The sequence below is a fragment of the Culex pipiens genome, chromosome 3 (assembly GCF_016801865.2).
Source record: "Culex pipiens pallens isolate TS chromosome 3, TS_CPP_V2, whole genome shotgun sequence".
Taxonomy (NCBI): Eukaryota; Metazoa; Arthropoda; class Insecta; order Diptera; family Culicidae; genus Culex; species Culex pipiens.
The window spans coordinates 40,001,025-40,022,883 of record NC_068939.1 but is presented as its reverse complement, the minus strand read 5'-3'; the positions used below and the strand labels follow the sequence as shown (position 1 = coordinate 40,022,883).

Below are 21,859 nucleotides of genomic sequence, written 5' to 3'. Positions count from 1 at the left end.
TTTGACGGATTGCAAGATCACGGTTATTCATCTCACTGTTCCACGCGTCCATCATGTCGTGGATGATGTACTCGATGAAGCCGATCTGGCTCTTGCTGATGCTGCACGTGGTCCGGTCGAACATCGGCATCACGATCGGGAGATTCTTCCGCTTTTCCTCGTCCGTCTGCGTGAAGTACTCCTCCGCTATCCGGCGGGCCCACTCGACGCAGAACTTGAGGGGCCGCGTTGGGTTGCTCACGTCGGCGCACTTGATCAGCATCCGCCGCACCAGGATCTGGTTGTCCTCGTTGTCGTGGGTCGTCTCCTTGCCGGCGTCCACGTCCGTGCCGAACACGCTCACAAACTTGGCCAGGTGCTCAAAGTGGCGCGTCATCTCCGTGGCCAGGATCATGTCGATGATGACGGACCGGGCCAGCTTGTACGACTCCCGGTCGAGGTGCTTGAAGATGTTGATCTTGTCGTCGCCTGTAAAGAGCCCATAATTAAATCCCACTTTTGATTCAGAAGGAGGCAGGACTTACCCAGGGTCAGCTGGAAGGTGGTGGCCGCGTGGTGCGACTCCAGCACGCAGATGTCGTTGTACAGCAGGGCGAGCCGGTCGTCCGAGTTGCACAGGAAGGCGGACGAGCGGCCCGGGTGCTCAATGTCATGGGTTGCGGCCGCGATCAGTGCCGTCGCCTCGTCCATCCGGTCCATCACCTTCAGCTCGCGGTTGGACAGCTGCTGCAGGTAGCACGCCGTGGCCTGCGGACAAAACGTTTTTGGATCGAGTTAAATTACAGCAAAAGGGGCGATGCTAACCTTCTAATTTCTGACAGCTTTCATTTATTTATCTTTTAATTGAATAAAATAAAATAATTTATTTCCAAACTCCATGACTGGATCCGAGCAGATTTCTATGCACCTGACCACAAAATTACAAGGGAAAATCAAATCTTCACCTGTTCATCAGCATATATCAAATTAATTGCACAAATAATTATACGCTCGCAGCGTGTAATTCGTAACAAGATCCTTTTTGGTACACCATTAGCATTCCGGTTGATTTCGCTCGACCATTCCCAAATTGAGTTGGTAACGAAAATCTTTTCCTAATTCTGCACACAACAGGTGGTCCCCAAACAACCACATGTTGAATGAAACGGTCCCCCCTTCCCCCGAAATCATAAAGTCAGCTCGTCACAAAGCCATCAAATTAGATTGGACGATCCTTCAAAAGTCCTCCAGCTTTTCATGGGTCTACTGAACCCACGAGTGAACCACACACCGGGCGCGCGCTGTGTACAGAACAACTCAATTTGCCTTCTATTACCCCCCAAAAAAACCTTTAGTATACCTTCTCTCCGGAGGATTAGGTCTGTAATCGAAATTGGGACCGGGGACCTGTCCTGTCCCCCACTTAAAACTTGCTCCTCGAAAGGGGAGGCCAAGAAACTGAGATTGATTTGGCCGCAGGAGTTCACTGCGAAAAAAAAAACGGAGCTTTCTCTCTTGGAGTCTTTGAAGAGGGGCTCGAGGGACGAGCACACACACACATGGAACTCTCGGAAGGTTGTTTTGGGACAGAACAAATTAAACCCGAGCAAATTATGGTTTTCTGTTGCTTGTGGAGAGGGTAAATGATTTATAAAGTATTTGATGTTTTATTTGAAATTTATGTAGTCCATATAGTTACTTGGATTTTGATAGATTTTTGTGTCAGTAATAAAGTTTTCACGCATATAAAAAATCCCGTTTTCATAGAAAAAAACTAAAACATATTTTGTTTTAAAATGTTCAAAACTAAGTTGATTAATCCTAATTTTTACGTCAATGGGCCATTGCCGTTAATGAGAGTATCACCAATCCATTCCTTGTAATTTTGTAAGATAATGAAGAAAAAATGAAATGAAAAAAAATCTCCAGATACAGATTATCGACCTGTTGAAATATCAGATTTTTTCAGCACTAAATACGACGAGTGATGAAAAAATCAAGTTTTGCAACGAGTTCCATACCAATTCCATACAACGTTTTTTGCAATTCCAATTAACACCATTTGAACAGAATTATAGGAGAAATGTCCATGCATTAAGTCAATGAATCGTTTAAATCAAAAAATGTTGAAAAGTACAACTTTTCCTAACAAGTGCTGAAAAGTTCTACTTTTTAGCATCCATTTCAGTGCTGAAAAGTAGAACTTTTCAGCATTGGGTTTGAAGTGGGTTGTTATTCGATTCTGTTATTTTTGGTAGAGAAAAGTAGGCTGTTTCGTCATTCGAGAATGACAGGAAAAGTAAGTAGTTTTAAGACGGAATTGCAAAAAAAACTATTTCGTCGCCATCGTGCTAACTTGTCGTACGTGCATTTTGGGCCAAATTGAGTTAAGAACCAATGCCTCATCTTTTGACCTTCACAGATCCCCAAAATTCGATTTCAATCCTGAGATATTCAATGAAAACCAAAAAAGCTCCGAAAATTTTTGTCACTCTACATATAAAAGAAGTTTCAATCCTGTCGTGCTATCTTGTCACTCCCTGAAAATTGATGTAAGTGTGACGAAGGGCAAAGGGATTTCAGGTCAGGATGCGTTTGACGCACGTACAAGTTAGACTACCGTAAACATTTTTAATTATAACTCGGGACTCCAGCAACCAACTTCAACCAAACTTCGGGACAATGCACAGAATGGTCAGCCAAACAAAACGTGTTTGTTATTGTTTACATTGCGTGCTTTCGTTTTTGTTTATTCAAGGTCAAACATTAAAACGCGTTTTTCTCGGAACGTCAAAATGGCGGGTGCGACATGATAGCACGACGATAGCATTCAAAATAGTTATTTCATGATATTCGTAAAAGTACCAATATTCGGCTAATTATCCGAATGGTTCTATCAGTCCATAAACCCCAGAAAAAATATACGGATATCCGGGAAACGAGAATGTTCGGTTCAGTTTAGCATTGCTAACTATTTTCTGCTATTCTGGTTACTTAAAATCATAATTTCTTGTTGTTATAATCAATCAAAAAATTTTGATTTTTTGTAAAATTCCGTTGTACAGTACCGCAAAATGTATGATTTGACGAAAACTAAAATTTTAGCGTTTTTTGTGTTAAAATGTTTGTATTCGTCAAATCATACATTTTTGATGATTTTTAATGATTTCAAAACAACTAACCTTTTTTGTCCAAATTTAGAGACGATGGCTTGTTATTTCAAAAAATATTTTCGGAATTCTGAGAAAATTTCTCAGGCTATGGAATGCGTACAACTAGGTTCAGAGAAACGGCCTCACAAAGAATTCGAATCGAAGGAAATGAGTTTTTTCCTAAATGTCACCTAATTAACAAGTTATCTTCAACTGACTGATGTCTCGGAAACTTTTGGTTCGATTTACAATGTTTGAAATTAAACTTTTTTTTTAAATATTCTTTTTGTCTTAAAAAAAAAATAGTTAATTTTTTTAATCAAGCATAATTTTTTAATTGGTCTAATGCTAACTTTCCTCATTTCATATTTTTGATCAATTTTTTTAAACTAGCATTATTTTTAAAAAGGTTTATAAATGTATAATTTTTTTAATTTCAAATTTAAGAATAAATTTTAGAATTTGAAAATTATATTTTTTTGAAAATATCAGAAATGTCTTTATTGTTTCATTTGTTAGCATTGAAAATAGAACTATAATAGTTTCAGAGAAAACTTCAGTTGAAACAGTCTAATTATGTGATACTTGATCTCTGAAAGAAAATTGCAGGAAATCTTTTCAGCCTTTCAAAAATATTTATTTCAGGGGCGGATTTCCTTCATAAAACATTAAAGAAACATTTAAAAAACAAGCAAAAATTTTTATTTGATGGTGCCTATAACTCCAAAATTGTGCATTTTTGTAAAGTTCTTTTAGATTGCAAATTTGATTTAGCCACTAAGATACTTTTATCCAAAAAAATTTGCTTGACAAAATTGTAAAGTTTAAAAAAAATAATTTTTTTTTTAAATTTTGTACCATCATGCATTATTATTAGGCTTAGTGATTTTTCACGCCTAAAAATTGCAAAAAATTTCGCGTAACCTGAAACCCGTTAAAATAACTCTGAAAATCTTATGTTAAAGTTACAGAAACTACTTGTTATGCTTTAGTTTATACTATTTTCCAGTAAACTAAAAAATATCTTCACTTTATTTCAACGCGAAAAATGTTTCCACGTAGTTTATGAATTTGATCTATATATATTTTGAAACGAAATAAAGGGCATATGTGCATTCCCATTTATTGAACTATTTTTTTTTAATATTCGACTGATTAAATAGTAGAAAAGTTTTCGTTTTGTCCAGCCAAAATGATTGAAAAATTACTAGCATGAATTTTCTGCGGCATTTTGCCAAGTAGATTTGTTTAAGGTTTCCATCTCACTTTTCAAAAACTATATTAAAAATCAAAATAAGAGCATAAACTAAAATAATCAAATATCGTGAAAATTAAACAGGACTCAGAAAAAACTGTTATATTCTTATAATGTAATTGCAAAAATCGATAATACTATTAATTTAATCTTGAATAAACCAAGTTGGAATCTGACTTTTTATTAAAATTATAACTGTTATTGAAATCTATTGAACTCCAAATAGCAATTTAATTTACCACAATTTACTTTTTCAGTCAACTTTAACACAAGTTTTGTCTGAAAAAGTCAATATCAGTAAACATTAAAACTATTTGGTAAGAGAATAACTGCAATCAAATTACTGATAATATTTGTCATGTTTGTGATAAGTTGAAGATTCCGAATATGTTTTTACTGATTTCAGCAGCATTCACTTCTCAGTAAATGTGGTGACATTTTTTTGTTTTTGTATGTTTTGCCAACAATACTTCAAATGTTTCATAACACGCTTTTCTAATACTAAAATTTATTGAATAAGGATGAAATATTTGTTATATTGTTAGAGTTGGCAGCCCTGCCATCGAGAGCAGAAGCTGGAACTGTGCGGTCCGCGGAATTTCAATTATTTGAACGTTTATTTAATAGTCATGACCTTGGAAAGAAGTGGAAAGATTGTAAAATGTGTGGATTTACTTGTGGAAAGTGAAGATTTCGTTTAGTTTTATAAATTTGACCAGTTTCCGCGATTTTAATTTCTACGACGCCTGGTTTGACAGTTCAAGCAAATCGTCGCGGTGGCTTCGGTCTTGCAGTTGTATTAGTGAGATGTGAGCTAGCTAGCTCTAAGGGTGGTATTCAACCTGTTTTTTTTACGCCCAAAATAACAAAAATCAAATAGTGCGAAAGAAAATAATAGTGTGCAAAGGAAGGTTTTTGGAAGCTGCACTCAAGCAGTTTTATCTACTACTGGAGGATGTGTTCCAGATGAAGAGGAAGTACTTGGAAGATCAGTTAAACTACACTAAGTTCTACGATCGGGTGAAGTCGGTCGGAAATGGTGGATATTGCGCTGAAGCCGCAGTATCTAATCTGCAGCTGACCAAGAATTGTCAGAGAATCTGTACTCCAAGATGTGATCAAGCTGCTCGCAGCTGGAATTCCGGGTGCTTGCGAACAAAACAGGAAACAACGTCCGGGTGCTTGAAAGCTGCCTAGAAATTGGACAACCAGTCGATCCAGAAACTTGGTGAGATCTATCCGAACTGAAAATTTTAAATTATGCCTTCTTTTCAACAATAATTAAATACGCGCTGATCCCTGTTTGCCTGATGGGATTGGAAGTTTAAAGATAGATCGAGAACCCGTCTGGTTTTTGATCTTTGTTTAGGCGGGGCCGAACAATGCCCAACGACCTCGGAATTGGACCACAAGGAGCTCTGTCATTCTGAAATGGGTCGTTGGAAGCAGCGCGAGGGCTATCACCACCTAATACCCGGGACTGAGATAAGTTGTATCAGCATAACCCAAGTCTGATACAAACTATACTTTCCCATAATTTCGCTACCGGCTAGCGGGTATTGGATTGGACCACACACACACACACAGGATGAAATATTTGTTATATTGTTATTTTAAAGAATTGATTTAAGCAAATTGATAAATTTCGCGAGATTTCACGGAAAACTTCAAATTTCACGAATTTCACGCTTTCCGCGAAATCGTGAAATTTCACTAACCCTTATTATGACTTGAAAGATGTCTTTTGGAGTCCCTTAAAACATCAACAAATTTGAAAATTAAAATTTAAAAATTAAAAAACTTTTTGTGGGAATCCAACTTTTTTAATGGTCTAAAAATAATCTCCCATATGCAAAAACAGCAAACTGAGAAAAACGCATTTAAAGTTTGTCCCATACATAAGGCTACGTGTTAAGTTTTCGCGAAAAAACTGGATTTCCTCCTAATTTCTAGAACAAAGTACTGGATGTTATAGGCTCTTTTGAAAGAGCACACGATTTTGAACCAAACTGCATCAAAAACTCGAAATCGATGAAAATGCATATGGGACATTTATGCGATCAGGGGCAGTATGGAGCATAGTAAGGAAAAACCAATAATGCATAATTGCTTATTCGACATAAAGAATGTTTCGGCAAAGTTTAATTGAAATAAAAAAAAAATACAAATTTAAAATTCACAAAAAAAAATCCAGATTCTAGAGAATTACTCAAAAATATCGTAGTTTGAGAAAAAAAACCAACCCGTTAAAGGCCAACTTTGTTCCATAAGGAATTCACGATTTGCTGGTTTCGGGGTGAGACAGAAAAGGGATTTAAATTCCTCTGCTCATTTCATCCACTTTGTCCAAACACAGTGCGGCTGGTTACAACCGCACACATACTATTTCAAAGACCCTTTTTTCTGCAGAGCGAGCACCGAAAGTTCTGGGAAGATTGCTTGCACCAAGACTTGGAATAACCACCAAAAGAGGTAGGGTCTCTTACTTTGCAACGAAATGAAAGTTTGAGCAAATAAATTTTGCCCGAAAATGCCAACCAAAGCGCAAGGGGTGGGGGTGTTGAACACGCTCAGATAACTGGAACAGTAAAAACTGGACTTGATTGCATAACGAAAGCAGGACTTGAACTTGCAAATTTCGTTAAGCAAACTCTACGTTGAAATGTGAGGGTTCTGGGTTACTGTGAAAATCTTGGTATAGCCTATGGCGAATTTTGTGACCGTTGCTGTGCAGCCCTACTCACTTGCATCACATCCGCGGCGTGCGTACTGTTGTGATATGTGTTCTTCGAGCAGTAATGTTCCTCCATTTTGTGCAGCCACCGTTCGAACGTGTTCTCGTCACAGCAGAACGTGTTGTACACGTCGAACCGTCTGAACAGCTCCAAACCTGATGGAAGAGTGGCATTATTTAACGTTTCTACCTGAAAAAAACAAAACAAAACTGTCCTTACCCAGGCAGACGAGCGGGTGCCGCTCGGTGAGCTCCTCCAGCCGGAAGATCTCAAAGTCCCAGGCCAGCGCGTTGTTGAGCAGTTCGTTCAGCTGCGTCGACTCGCGGGTCTTGGTGAACACGATGCTGCCGGTGGAGGGCCGGCCGCCGCCCCGGATGATCGAGTCGTTCGAGCTGCGCCGCGACGAGATCGTGTTGGTGGGCCCTTGCTGTGGGTGGGAGGGGAGTGTTGTTGTTTAAATTTAATATTGAGAATATGACAGTAAGCCTTATAGTCTAGCATATAATGTAGTCAATTTTATTAAGATGCAACCAATTGAATTATTTTTGCTTTTTCTGACATAACCCCAAAAAAAACACTCATCAGTTAAATCCAAATTGAAAGTACCGTTAAGGCCACAATTCTGGCTGGACCAGTTTCAAGCCTCCCTCGTTTTGAAGGACATCTGTGCAGAATGCAATCTTCAATGAAAGAGCGACAGTCAGTGATAGTGCAACTGCGCACAGGAACAGTTGACAACGCAAAAGCATGGCGCCAAGTTCGGTACTGATTGTTCTAGCGGGACTGGTCGCTTTGAGTCAGAGTTCCGAAATAGTTCCTCCGTTGTACCGATACGATGACTATGACCGGTGCCGCCAGGGGAACGACCACACCGCCGCCGGAGTGTACTGCTTTGTTAAGGTTGTGTTCGAAGAGGATCGTGATCCGTTTGTGAGTAGTTTTACATTTAAATTTAAGAAAAATGTTGGATTTGTATCCGTTACAGGACTCGCCACGAATCATCAGCGATTTTAGGCGCAATCTGCTGGATTGGGGCGTTTGTGTTGAAGAATGTCAACGAGAACTAAAGGATGTCAGTTTGGAAGATCGCCAGCGTTTGTTTGAGCCGAAATTTCCAATCAATTTCACAGTGAGTTGTAATTCAAAATGCGATACAAGAACTTTATTATGATCAATGTTCTTTTAGTATATCTTTCCGGCTGATTTCTGGGATCACTATCAGGACCCTTTTAATGCTCGGTACGATGAGTTGATCAACGTTTGTGTAAATAACCGTCTGGAACGGAATTACACCCTCGATCGCCATGCCTACTCAGAAATTGAGTACTGCACTTCGAAAGACGAGCTGGGAAGTGCAAGAAATACTCCAGATTGGTTAATGAGTACATTTTACGCAATCATGTTAATAATTTTCATTCCGATGGTTGGTTCCAACGTGCTTGAGTGGCTTGGTTCAGATCGGATCAAAGGTAAGAACTCATGCAGATGCCACCATCGAATCGTTCTTATTTATGCCATTCTAGACCATATAATTGTATCATCATTCTCGGTGAGACGCAACTGGGATCGCCTCACGCAACAGTCCAAAAGTGAACTTTACCGAGACTTTGGATATCTAGATGGACTTCGAGTTTTCATGAACCTATGGGTTATGTTCATGCACAGTATGCTTGGCGGAGCGATTTTGCCTGTGAGTAACCCCGATTTTTTCGAAAATGTGAGTACAATAAATTCTTAGGACACAAAACAATTGCGAATCAGCTGTTACGTTGCAGGTCATGAAGAATCCATTTACCATTGACATAACTGCAGGCGTAGTTGTTACCGTTCAAATATTCTTCGCCATTAGTGGGCTTTTGTTAGCCACAAATGTCTTTCAAGATGCCATGGATGGGTCTCAGCTTGATATTCATTACTTCTGGGACAAAATCAAAAGCCGTTTGATCCGTATTGCACCACTTTACTACTTTTTCGTATTGTTGTCAACTGTAGCTCCTGACCTTCCGGGAATCCAAATGGGTCCCGTTGGGTACAAAATGATCACCCAAGAACAGGCTCGATGCCGCAAGATGTGGTGGACCAATGTACTGTTTCTGAATAATCTTCCAGCATTTAGTGGCGAACGGTGCAATTATCAGTGCTGGTATTTGGCAGCTGATCTACAGTTATTTCTAGTAGCTTTGCTGTTGTTGGCAATCTGTTGCAAGTATCCGAAACATGCCAGTACTGTACTATGGACTAGCGTTGTTGTTGCAGTGGCAATTCCTACCGGGAATATACACTTGCATGGACTAGAATCGTCAGCGCCACTAACGCTAAGGTAACGTAATAGTTTTAGCTGATTATTGGAATAACATTATCTATTGAACACAATTATTTTTCAGTACTTTTCAGTTTCAGTTTATGTATCACCCGTGGTTTACCCACATTTATGTACCAGGCTACTCCAACTTCAATTGCTATTTGGCTGGAGTGGTCGTCGGTTATCTGTACCACCAACATAAGCACAGCAAATTAAACTTTGAAGAATCTTTGGTTAGTTGTGTTCTGTGTAAATTTGTATTAGACAATAACTAAGCCCTTCTTTCAAGCTGTTCAACGTTCTCAAAATGTCCCGAATTCCAATGCTGCTTCTAGCGTTCGTTCCGACATTCATCTTCTACCAATTCGAGATACCGCGTTCTTCCTGGTTGACCTTGATTCACTCCGTTTTGTACCGGAACGCCGCGGTCATTGCCGCAAGTGTAACCTTCGTCGATTGCTTCCAGAAACCCCCAGGTAACTCTCATGTTTTCTCCACTTTACAAAACTAACAACTTGAAACACAATTCGTTGTAGGTGTCGTTCGCAGATTCTTGGCTTCCAAGGCGTTGACCAGCCTGGGCAAGCTGACCTACAGCTTGCACTTGGTGCATATCCCCGTTTATCGGCTCATGTCGAACTGGCTCCCGCCAATGCTGGAGATGAAACTGTCGCTTTTAGTTTTAGTTTTGCCGCTACTGGGTAGTTCCTACTTGGTTGGGATCGCCGCGTACTTCTGCATTGAACAGCCGATCGGTCTTTTGCTGAAGCACCTGGTTTTAAATAAGCATTATTCAATACATTCACTTAATCGATATCACTTTTGTTTCACTCTCGCTTTGGTGGCATGTACTCTTAATGAAGCTTTTTTTCCAATATCACACAGGAGTTAATTCACTCCCATTCCAGACGCTGAATATACTTTGACCTTTTAGCTTGTTTAAAAATTGTTAAAGATAGAAAAATAAAAGACGAAACAATCAATATTCAAGCAATTCTCTATCAAAACCGGAAATGGATTTTATTTGTATTTTTTTATATGGCTCAACTCACGCTTTAGTGGCATGTACTCATAATGAAGCATTTTTCCTATGACCAAAAATGCTATTTTGCGTCATTGGTTCACCCATACAAATTTGGCCGCTGTCCATACAAAAATGGTACGTAAATATTCAAACAGTTGTAACTTTTGAGTGAATTTTCTGATCAAATGTCTTCGATAAAGTTGTAGGTATTGTTGAGGACTATTGAGATAAAAAAAGGTACACGGAAAAAACATTTGCCGATTTTTTTATTAACTTTTTTTTTTACAAAAACTCAATTTACCAAAATACGCCAAGTTATGATTTTTCGAAAAAAAGTGATTTTTGAAAAAAAAAAAACATTTAAATTTCATTTCGAGGTGCTCCGATTTGGATGAAACTTTCAGCGTTTGTTTGTCTATACATGAGATGAACTCATGCCAAATATGAGCCCTCTACGACAAAGGGAAGTGGGGTAAAACGGGCTTCGAAGTTTGAGGTCCAAAAAACCTAAAAAATCTTAAAATTGCTCGCATTTCCGTAAAACTTCATCAATTCCAACTCTCGTAGATGCATTTGAAAGGTCTTTTGAAGCACTTCAAAATGGGCCATAGACATCCAGGATCGGTTTGACTTTTTCTCATAGCTTTTGCAAATTACTGTTCAAAATTGATTTTTTTAAAACCTTAATATCTTTTTGCAACAGCCTCCAACACCCATACTCCTATAGGTCAAAAGTTAGGGAATTTCATGGACTATAAGCCTACGGTATTAACTTTTTGGCCAATCGCAGTTTTTCTCATAGTTTTTCGATTTTTCTACAACAAACATTTTACAACGTTAGTTTTTGCCCTGTAGGCTTCCATAGCGGCACTTTTTGGTCTCAACTTTGTCATATTCGGAATCCTCGGAAAATTTCACGTTAGTTAGAAGTCAACAAGAAAAACTATGACTTTGATAGTCACCCCGGAATTAAAACTAAGAATTTTTAACGTAACTATTTTTCTTAACACTATTGAAAAAACTTTTTTTCCAAAATAGTGCATGGACTTTGTGTGGCCTACCCCAGTACATGTTTTAAAAAAAATAATCTTGAGAAAAACCTTACCTGTTGGAAAATATTCTAAAAACAAATTGAAATCCTATCAAAGTCACCCCGGTTTACGGTAACTCCAATGTTTTCTTAAATTTATTTAACAGAATTAACAACTTGAAACAAAATTCGTTGTAGGTGTCGTACGCAGATTCTTGGCTTCCAAGGCGTTGACCAGCCTGGGCAAGCTGACCTACAGCTTGCACTTGGTGCATATCCCCGTTTATCGGCTCATGTCGAACTGGCTCCCGCCAATGCTGGAGATGAAACTGTCGCTTTTAGTTTTAGTTTTGCCGCTACTGGGTAGTTCCTACTTGGTTGGGATCGCCGCGTACTTCTGCATTGAACAGCCGATCGGTCTTTTGTTGAAGCACTTGGTTTTAAATAAGCATTATTCAATACATTGATTTAATCGATATCACATTTGTTTCACTCACGCTTTGGTGGCATGTACTCATAATGAAGTTTTTTTTTCAAAATCACACAGGAGTTAATTCACTCCCATTCCAGACGCTGAATATACTTTGAACTGTTGGCTAGTTGAAAATGATAAAAGATAGAAAAATAAAAGACGAAATAATCAATATTCGAGCAATTCTATACCAAAACCGGAAATGGATTTTATTTGTATTTTTTTATTTGGCTCAAACTTTGTGGGGGCCTTTCCTATGACCAAAAATGCTATTTTGTGTCATTGGTTCACCCATACAAAATTTTGGCAGCTGTCCATACAAAAATGGTACGGATTTTTTTTTACTATTTATTCACAAAAACTTAATCTCCCAAAATACGTATTTTTTGATTTTCGAGATTTTTTGATATGTTTTAGGGAACATAAATCCGCAACTTTTGAGCCATAGAGAAGTATGGTCAAAAAATCTGCCGCTGAGTTATAAATTTTCGGAAAAAAAGTGATTTTTGAAAAAAATCTATGTTTCAAACAAAATTTGTCATAATTTTTTTATGTAAAATTGAATTTGCAATCGAAAAGTACTCTAAAGATTTTTTGTTAAAGGGATCCGTTTTCAAAATATAGCCCCCAAAAGTTTGATTTTAGCGAAATATTTGCAGTTTTTCGATTTAAAAAAATAGTGACCATAAGTGACCATTTCTGAATTTTTTTTTTTAAGGTTCAGTTTGCCATAAAATTGTCTAAAATACATTGAAGATTGGACCTCTGGTTGTTGTTTCCTTATTTTTTGAATCAAGATTAACATTTGAAAAGGGCGTTATATTGAATGTTAAACCATTTTTTAATGTTTTTTTTCGAAGAGATCGAAAAATTTCACGAACGTTTCATGTTTTAACATTGAAAATCGGATCATTAGTGAGCAATTCTCTACGGAATCGGTCTTTTTTCTTCAATTTTAATTTTTGTATTTTTTAATCCGACTGAAACTTTTTTGGTGCCTTCGGTATGCCCAAAGAAGCCATTTTGCATCATTAGTTTGTCCATATAATTTTCCATACAAATTTGGCAGCTGTCTGTATGGATGATATGTGAAAATTCAAAAATCTGTATCTTTTGAAGGAATTTTTTGATCGATTTGGTGTCTTCGGCAAAGTTGTAGGTATGGATACGGACTACACTGAAAAAAAAATACACGGTAAAAAAAAATTGTGATTTTTTTATTTAACTTTTTATCACTAAAACTTGATTTGCAAAAAAACACTTTTTTTTTTATTTTTTTTATGTTTTAGAGGACATAAAATGCCAACTTTTCAGAAATTTCCAGGTTGTGCAAAAAATCATTGACTGAGTTATGAATTTTTTAATCAATACTGATTTTTTCAAAAAATCGAAATTTTGGTCGCAAAATTTTTTTAACTTCATTTTTCGATGTAAAATCAAATTTGCAATCAAAAAGTACGTAACTGAAATTTTGATAAAGTGCACCGTTTTCAAGTTAAATCTATATTTAGGTGACTTTTTTGAAAATAGTCGAAGTTTTTAATTTTTTTAAATTAGTGCACATGTTTGCCCACTTATGACAAAAATATTTTTGAAAAGCTGAGAAAATTCTCTATATTTTGCGTATTCGGACTTTGTTAATACGACCTTTAGTTGCTGAGATATTGCAACGCAAAGGTTTAAAAACAGGAAAATTGATGTTTTCTAAGTCTCACCCAAACAGCCCACCATTTTTCAATGTCGATTTCTCAGCAACTTATGGTCCGATTTTCAATGTCAAAATATCAAATATTTGAGAAATTTTCCGATCTTTTCGAAAACAATATTTTGAAAATTTTCAAATCAAGACTAACAATTTAAAAGGGCGTAATATTGAATGTTTGACCCCCCAAATATTTCATATTTTAACATTGAAAATCGGACCATAAGTTGCTGAGATATCGACATTGAAAAATGGTGGGCTGTTTGGGTGAGACTTAGAAAACGTCAATTTTCCTGTTTTTAAACCTTTGCGTTGCAATATCTCAGCAACTAAAGGTCGTATTAACAAAGTCCCAATAAGCAAAATATAGAGAATTTTCTCAGCTTTTTAAAAATCTTTTTTCAAAAGTGGGCAAACATGTGCACTAATTTGAAAAAAATAAAAAACTTCGACTATTTTCAAAAAAGTCACCTAAATATGGATTTAACTTGAAAAAGGTGCACTTTATCAAAATTTCAGTAAAGTACTTTTTGATTGCAAATTTGATTTTACATAAAAAAATGAATTTGAAAAATTTTTGCGACAGAAATTTCGATTTTTTGAAAAAATCAGTATTGATTAAAAAAATTATAACTCGGTCAATGATTTTTTGCACAACCTGGAAATTTCTGAAAAGTTGGCATTTAATGTCTTCTAAAACATATAAAAAAAAAAAAAAAAATATTGTTTTTTTGCAAATCAAGTTTTAGTGATAAAAAGTTAAATAAAAAAATCACAAATTTTTTTTTACCGTGTATTATTTTTTTTTCCACTATAGTCCGTATCCATACCTACAACTTTGCCGAAGACACCAAATCGATCAAAAAATTCCTTCAAAAGATACAGATTTTTGAATTTTCACATATCTTTTTTGTATGGACAGCTGCCAAATTTGTTTGGAAAATTATATGAACGAACTAATGATGCAAAATGGCTTCTTTGGGCATACCGAAGGCACCAAAAAAGTTTCAGCCGGATTAAAAAATACAAAAAAAGTCGAATGACCGAAATCTGGGAGAACTGCTCTAGTAGCTTTGAATCCAAAAATACGTATTTTGGGAAACTGAGTTTTTTTTTGAAAAAAAGTTAATAAAAAAAATCGGCAGTTCTAGAAATCAGGAAGAAATCCAGTTTTTTCGTGAAAACTTAACACGTAGCCTTATGTATGGGACAAACTTCAAATGCGTTTTTCTCAGCTTGCTGTTTTTGCATATGGGACATTTATGCGAACATGAGCAGTACAGCTGTTTGAATATTTACGTACAGTCTTCCCACATATTCGGAACATCCACAAATTCGGAGCAATTTTGTGATAATTTGTCAATAGCATGCCAAATGCAGCTTTTCTGTAGATCCTACTATTTTTAGGACCTTTATGTGGACTTTTTCTTGCTATCATGCAGTAGGGGAGAGTGGGGAGACTTGATCCCCGGGGAGACTTGATCCCAAGCCTGTATCTCGTCAGCATGTGGGTAAAACAATTAGCTTTGTTCTAGAAAGTTGTGCGAAATTGACTAAAACTCATTGTAAAAAACAAAGAAAAAAAAATAAAAAATGTTTAAATTGAGTTACACACATTTTTCGAAGAAGTGCTGCAAAAAACTTCCACGAGATCTTTTTTCTTTGTTTTGATAAGTATAGAAAACACTCAAAAATTATTCAAAAAAATATTTTTATACATGAATTGTTTGATAAACATATCAACTCCAAAACCCTTACGCATTTGACGTTAAATTTATCGTCATACTATTTTTACAATCAATTGTTTAAAAAAGTGCGTTTAGGGAGACTTGATCCCTGCATTTTTACAGTCACTGGAATCAGCCTCAAGATTAAATAATTTGGCTGGGTTTTCATACATAGTTTCCTTCAGTATAGTTGTACATAACTAACTGCAGTTTGAACCATTTTTCAAAAGTTTTGTAAACAAAAATTACCAGCTTTTGTAAACATGCTCAATTTTGGTCTAAAAAAGAATATTTTAAGTTTTTAAATATTTTACATGCTAAACTTGTTATATTTTGAACACAAACGTACATGTTTAATGTGAAATTGCTGTATCTTATAGAAAATTAAAAATTTGGATGAATAAGAAACATTTTGCTTAAGATTTCTTCAAAATGTTGAAAGGGGGATCAAGTTACCCCCAACATTTTGAAAATGCCAGTTTAAAATATTTTTTTAAAACGCTTGGCATTATTCTAAGAGTTTATCTAATGAAATACCCTTATCAGCCAAACATAGTTGAATGTTTAAGCTTTCAATTCATGCAAAAAGATCATAGTTTTGTGAGAAATTTACAGAGTTATGTGCGATACAAAAAAAGGGGATCAAGTCTCCCCACTCTCCCCTACTTTTTAGCCAAAAACTTCATTGCAAGACAATTTTATCCCGAGCAGCAAGACACTGCCTCCAAATTGCCTGTTTCATAATTGTGGGGTGTTATTGTGCCTACCACAATTGTGGAACATCACTAAGCTTGAGTTTCATTGATTTCAGTGTGTGAAGTCATTATTTTGTTAAATATCTGTACTCCTGCAGAGAACCAGGGTTTGTTAACATCCGTGAGAAAAAAGTGTTCCGAATTTGTGGTTTTCGTGTGTCAATGTTTTTCCTTAAGAAGTTGATATAAAACGTAAAAAATTACAGCCGGTCTATACATCAATCGAAAGATTCCAAGAAAAGCTTCCACATGAAGGTTCGACTATCGATTTTATATGATTTTTTGCCCACGGCCGATCTGTAAACCGTTCCGAACATTTGGGATGTCTGCACCATTTTTGACAAAACCCCCAAAAAACAACACTCATCAGTTAAATCCAAATTGAAAGTACCGTTAAGGCCACAAATCTAGCTGGACCAGTTTCAAGCCTCCCTCGTTTTGAAGGACATCTGTGCAGAATGCAATCTTCAATGAAAGAGCGACAGTCAGTGATAGTGCAACTGCGCACAGGAACAGTTGACCACGCAAAAGCATGGCGCCAAGTTCGGTTCTGATTGTTCTAGTGGGACTGGTCAGCTTGAGCCTGAGTTCCGAAATAGTTCCTCCGTTGTACCGATACGATGACTATGACCGGTGCCGCCAGGGGAACGACCACACCACCACCGGAGTGTACTGCTTTGTTAAGGTTGTGTTCGAAGAGGATCGTGATCCGTTTGTGAGTAGTTTTGCATTTAAATTTAAGAAAAATGTTGGATTTGTATCCGTTACAGGACTCGCCACGAATCATCAGCGATTTTAGGCGTAATTTGCTGGATTGGGGCGTTTGTGTTGAGGAATGTCAACGAGAACTAAAGGATGTCAGTTTGGAAGATCGGCAGCGTTTGTTTGAGCCAAAATTTCCAATCAATTTCACGGTGAGTTTTAATTCAAAATGCGATACAAGAACTTTATTATGATCAATGTTCTTTTAGTATATCTTTCCGGCTGATTTCTGGGATCACTATCTGGATCCTTTTAATGCTCGGTACGACGAGTTGATCAACGTCTGTGTAAATAACCGTCTGGAACGGAATTACACCCTCGATCGCCATGCCTACTCGGAGATTGAGTACTGCACTTCAAAAGACGAGCTGGGAAGTGCAAGAAGGACTCCACACTGGTTAATGAGTACTTTCTATGCAATAATGTTGATAATTTTCATTCCCATGGTTGGTTCCAACGTGCTTGAGTGGCTGGGTTTTGATCGGATCAAAGGTATGAACTTATACAGGAGGCTACCATCGAATCGTTCTTATTTATGCCATTCTAGACCATATAATTGTATCATCATTCTCGGTGAAACGCAACTGGGATCGCCTCACACAACAGTCCAAAAGTGAACTTTACCGGGAATTTGGATACCTAGAAGGACTTCGAGTTTTCATGAACCTGTGGGTTATGGCCACGCACATTATTATGTTTGTAGGGTATATGCCTATGGGTAACCCCGAATTTGCTGAAAATGTGAGTTTTTACTATAGAAGTACCATATAAATTTAAATAAGATTCCCTGTTATAGTTAATGAAGAACCCTCTGATGATAGACGTATCCACGGCAAGCATTGTTTCCGTCCAGATATTCTTGGCCATCGGTGGACTCTTGGTAACAAACGCCGTCTTAATGTATGTAGACCAGAAGCATGAGTTTGATTTCAATTTGATCAGAGGAAGTTTCATTCATCGATTGATCCGTATTGCACCACTTGACTACTTTTTCATATTGTGGTCAATCGTAGTTCCTGACCTTCTGGGAATCCAAGTGGGTCCCGTTGGATACAAAATGATCACCCAAGAACAGGCTCGATGCCGCAAGATGTGGTGGACCAATGTACTGTTTCTGAATAATCTTCCAGCATTTAGTGGCGAACGGTGCAACATTCAGAGCTGGTATTTGGCAGCTGATTTACAGTTGTTTCTTGTGGCTATGCTGTTGCTGGCGACCTGTTGCAAGTATCCGAAACATGCCAGTTCTGTACTATGGACTAGCGTTGTTATTGCAGTGGCGATTCCTATCGGGAATATACACATGTATGAACTAGAATCATCTGTGCCTGCAATGTTGAGGTAATGGAATAGTTTACTGTTTATGTGAATGTAATTTTCATCCAAAAGCAATAATGTTTCAGCAATCTTCAGTTTTTCTTTATGTATCAACCATGGTTTAACCACATTTATGCACCAGGCTATTCTAATTTTAATTGTTATTTAGCTGGGGTGGTCGTCGGTTATCTGTACCACCAACATAAGCACCGCAAATTAAACTTTGTAGATTCTTTGGTAATTTGTGTTCTGTGTAAATTTGTACTAGACAATAACTAAGCCTTTATTTTTAGCTTTTCAAAGTTCTTAAAATGGCACGAATTCCAATGCTGCTTCTAGCGTTCGTTCCGACATTCATCTTCTATCAATACGAGATACCGCGTTCTTCCTGGTTGACCTTGATTCACTCCGTTCTGTACCGGAACGCCGCGGTCATTGTTGCAAGTGTGACCTTTGTCGATTGCTTCCAGAAACCACAAGGTAACTCCAATGTTTTCTTAAATTTATTTAACAGAATTAACAACTTGAACCAAAATCCATTGTAGGTGTCGTTCGCAGATTCTTGGCTTCCAAGGCGTTGACCAGCCTGGGCAAGCTGACCTACAGCTTGTACTTGGTGCATGTTCCCGTTTTTCGACTCATTTCGAACTGGTTCTCTCCAATGCCGGAGGTAGAGTTCTGGTTCGTAGTTTGGATTCTGCCACTCCTTTGTAGTTTCATTCTCGTTGCGGTCATCGCGTACTTCTGCATTGAACAGCCATGTGGTCTTTTGCTGAAGCACTTCTTTTTTAAGAGGCTCTAATTAATAAACTGTTCTCCAGCAATCTTTTTTTGTGTCACGTAAACTCGTGTATTATAACCTATTTTTATTCTGATATCTCACAGGACCTGTCTCTTTCTCTTCCTCACTTCCTGTTTGATATTTTGATACAATTACAATTACAGTACAAAATTATTATCATGTCGCGTTACGCAGTCGTCCAACTCTTCCCTTCTTAAATGTGTTACGTTACCTCAAAGATGCTATGAAGTAATGAAGAAGTTCTTTCCAAAAATGCCGTGATGAAACAGTTAAATAATGCATTTGGTAATGTTAAAGACAATCAACCACTCAAATTTAATTAAAATTTGGTTTGCTGAGCTTGAAGTTGATGGTGTGAGAATAAAACCAAAACATTGGTTTTAAAGCTCCATAATTATTTTTAGTCCTTGTGTAATGTAAAAAAAAAGAAACAAAAAAAAAAAAACACGAGAAATGCTCTCTCCACTCACCGTCAGCAGCGCCCCGATCAGATCGGTCGCGACCGGGTCCTCGGTGCGGATCTCCTTCATCTGGGGACTGTACAGCCCCTCGCGCTTCAGGAACTCCATCACGCGGTCCAGCAGCTTGGACTCGTCCTGGGAGCAGTTCTCCTGCACCTGGGCCAGCAGGCTTAGCACCTTGGTGATGGGCGCCTCCAGCGGCAGCTGCGACAGCTTGGCCAGGCTGGTCCGGCGCAGCCCGTCCGAGGCGATCGACCGGACGTCGAAGCTGCCGCGGCGGATCGAGTGCAGCGAACCGCGGGCCACCTCCTTGCCCTGGGGCAGGGTCTGCAGGGCGTCACTGGCCAGCGCCGAGAGGGTCGTGCCGCTCGCCGGGGACTCCAGGATTAACACGAGATGGGTGGGACTCCTGAGGAGGGGATGCAATTTTTGAGGTTAGAAAATTTTTCGTTATCACCGGAACTTTTAATCGAGGCCTACCTTCCGATGCATGAGACAGGTACGGCGCGCACGTGGATGTGGAGCGTTTCCTGCGATTTTCGCCGCGTGCTGATGAAACCTTCGTAATCCTTATGTCTACTGGTTTGAGATAAAATGTTGCTCACGTCGGCCGTAACCAGCTCGCTCAGCGAACGGCCAACGATTTCGTCCTGTTGTTTTTGGAACAAAATTTTAATCTGCACGTTAAAAAAAGTCTACTTCATGGTGATACTGACCAACTTCATGTTTAAAATACGTTCGCTAGCCCGGTTTGCGTACTGGGCCCGCAACGAGTCGTCCGTGATGATGATGGCCTCCCTCGAGCGGTGCAGGGCCGTGTAAAGAGCCTGCAAAGTAGACAGAGCGGAGAGGTAATTGAATATACATTATTCCGAGAGGGGTAAATGTGGCGTGGGCCGCAAATGAGTACAATCCGATGGTCAGGTTGGTCTAGGACCATAGCAAAATTCATGTATTCAGTCATGTAAGTGTCCGGTAGTAAATTGTACAGATTGCCCTACTACCGGAAGACTAAACAGCTTCCTTCCGTAATAGTTGGGATTTATCGTAAATTTCAACGAGCACCATCCATCCATGACCCAATTACATTTTGACATATCGTTGTAAACGTGCAATGTGTCATACGTGCATTTTGGGCTATTGGAAACTTTATTAATTCAACCACCATTTATTTCATTCGGATTAAGGTCAAACATCTATACGTCAAAAGCAAAATTAAGGTAGGTAAATGTGTTACACTTAAAGGCTTTTCCGCTATCAGCGAGTGCTACTGTACGCAAAAACTGTCCCAAGGTTGAGACTAGTAATTTAAATTCATTCATCCCATAGCCATATTTCATCTTCCTCCTGGTAGTATGTGGCATCTTGAAATTAGTTTCACCCACAATCCTTCCACATAATGCCCGCCCACATACCACTCTTGTGCAGGTAAATGTACCAGTCATAAATTTAACCGGGTCGTCCACGCATCCTAAACAGGGGACACATGGAAAGTTGGCAAAAGATGAGTTACCTCCACATTTTCTTAAAAAAATGCTCTCTCTGAAAAGTTATAGAAATTTAACAATTCAGCGCGATTATATTATCTTGTTATTTGTCACTTCTGACGTTTAAAGAAAGCATAAAAAAAAGATTTTCAAACCCTCTCAATGATTAATTTTTTTAACGAAAAAATAAACAAATCGGAAATACCGACTTTATTTTCGTATTCTTTAGCAAATTTTGCATTAAGAACTATTAAAAAGCTGAACGTAGTTTGTAACTTTCTCATCTTGAGCGATATCGCAACACAATTTCAGAATATCATTAAATTTATAGGCATTTTCAGTAGAACAATTTTAGAAGTATATTTAAACAATCAAGCATTAACATTAAGCATTAAATTTGTATGATTTTTGATTATTTCAGTTGAATAAACAGTCGATTGTATTTTTTCAAATGAAGCATTAAAGGAAACTTCACTTATGACGTATTTTTTTTTCAATATTCTCACTTTCATCCTCCCTTTTTGGTTGGAGTTCGTAACAAGCCTTGTGCGTGTCGAAGTCATACCGGTTATTGAATTAACAATTTTCAACACATCTGTTGTTTACAGCAATCTTTTTTCAAAGACAAAAAACCTACTGGTCTTACTGGTTGAATAATATTTGAAAAAAAAAAAACTCAAATCCGTATAATGTCACTCCGGTTTACGGTACCAAATTTCACTGTTTAAATTTTTAGTGTTTAATGGTTCAATGTTTCGAACAATACCGTTTTTAACAAATACTCAAATGTTATAATTTTGCAATATGGGTATCAAACAACGCTATATTTTTTATTTACTTTCGCTAATTTACAATCAGTGGTAAACATTAAAATTTCTACCATATTTTTTAAAAATA

The 21,859-nt window shown here is 37.7% G+C and overlaps 2 protein-coding genes across 9 annotated transcripts in view; one reads left to right on the top strand and one right to left on the bottom strand.

Annotated features, from left to right (window-relative positions):
• Window positions 1-21,859, bottom strand: part of LOC120429132 (high affinity cAMP-specific and IBMX-insensitive 3',5'-cyclic phosphodiesterase 8) — a 315,218-nt gene that overhangs the window by 9,021 nt on the left and 284,338 nt on the right. For all 8 annotated transcript variants that reach the window (XM_052709686.1, XM_052709687.1, XM_052709688.1 and 5 more), the window contains 7 exons: window positions 20,192-20,302; window positions 19,956-20,125; window positions 19,485-19,884; window positions 7,341-7,548; window positions 7,131-7,276; window positions 525-747; window positions 37-468 (listed from right to left, as the gene is read on the bottom strand). In XM_052709686.1, the coding sequence (XP_052565646.1) occupies window positions 37-468; window positions 525-747; window positions 7,131-7,276; window positions 7,341-7,548; window positions 19,485-19,884; window positions 19,956-20,125; window positions 20,192-20,302 (1,690 nt within the window). The remainder of the gene's footprint in view (window positions 1-36; window positions 469-524; window positions 748-7,130; window positions 7,277-7,340; window positions 7,549-19,484; window positions 19,885-19,955; window positions 20,126-20,191; window positions 20,303-21,859) is intronic.
• On the top strand, window positions 16,275-19,399 carry LOC120429133 (nose resistant to fluoxetine protein 6-like). Its single transcript, XM_039594331.2, has 8 exons — window positions 16,275-16,848; window positions 16,904-17,047; window positions 17,105-17,387; window positions 17,443-17,636; window positions 17,692-18,236; window positions 18,299-18,449; window positions 18,506-18,692; window positions 18,758-19,399. Exons 1-8 carry the CDS (start codon window positions 16,666-16,668, stop codon window positions 19,012-19,014), a joined length of 1,944 nt encoding a protein of 647 aa, XP_039450265.1. The 5' UTR covers window positions 16,275-16,665; the 3' UTR covers window positions 19,015-19,399.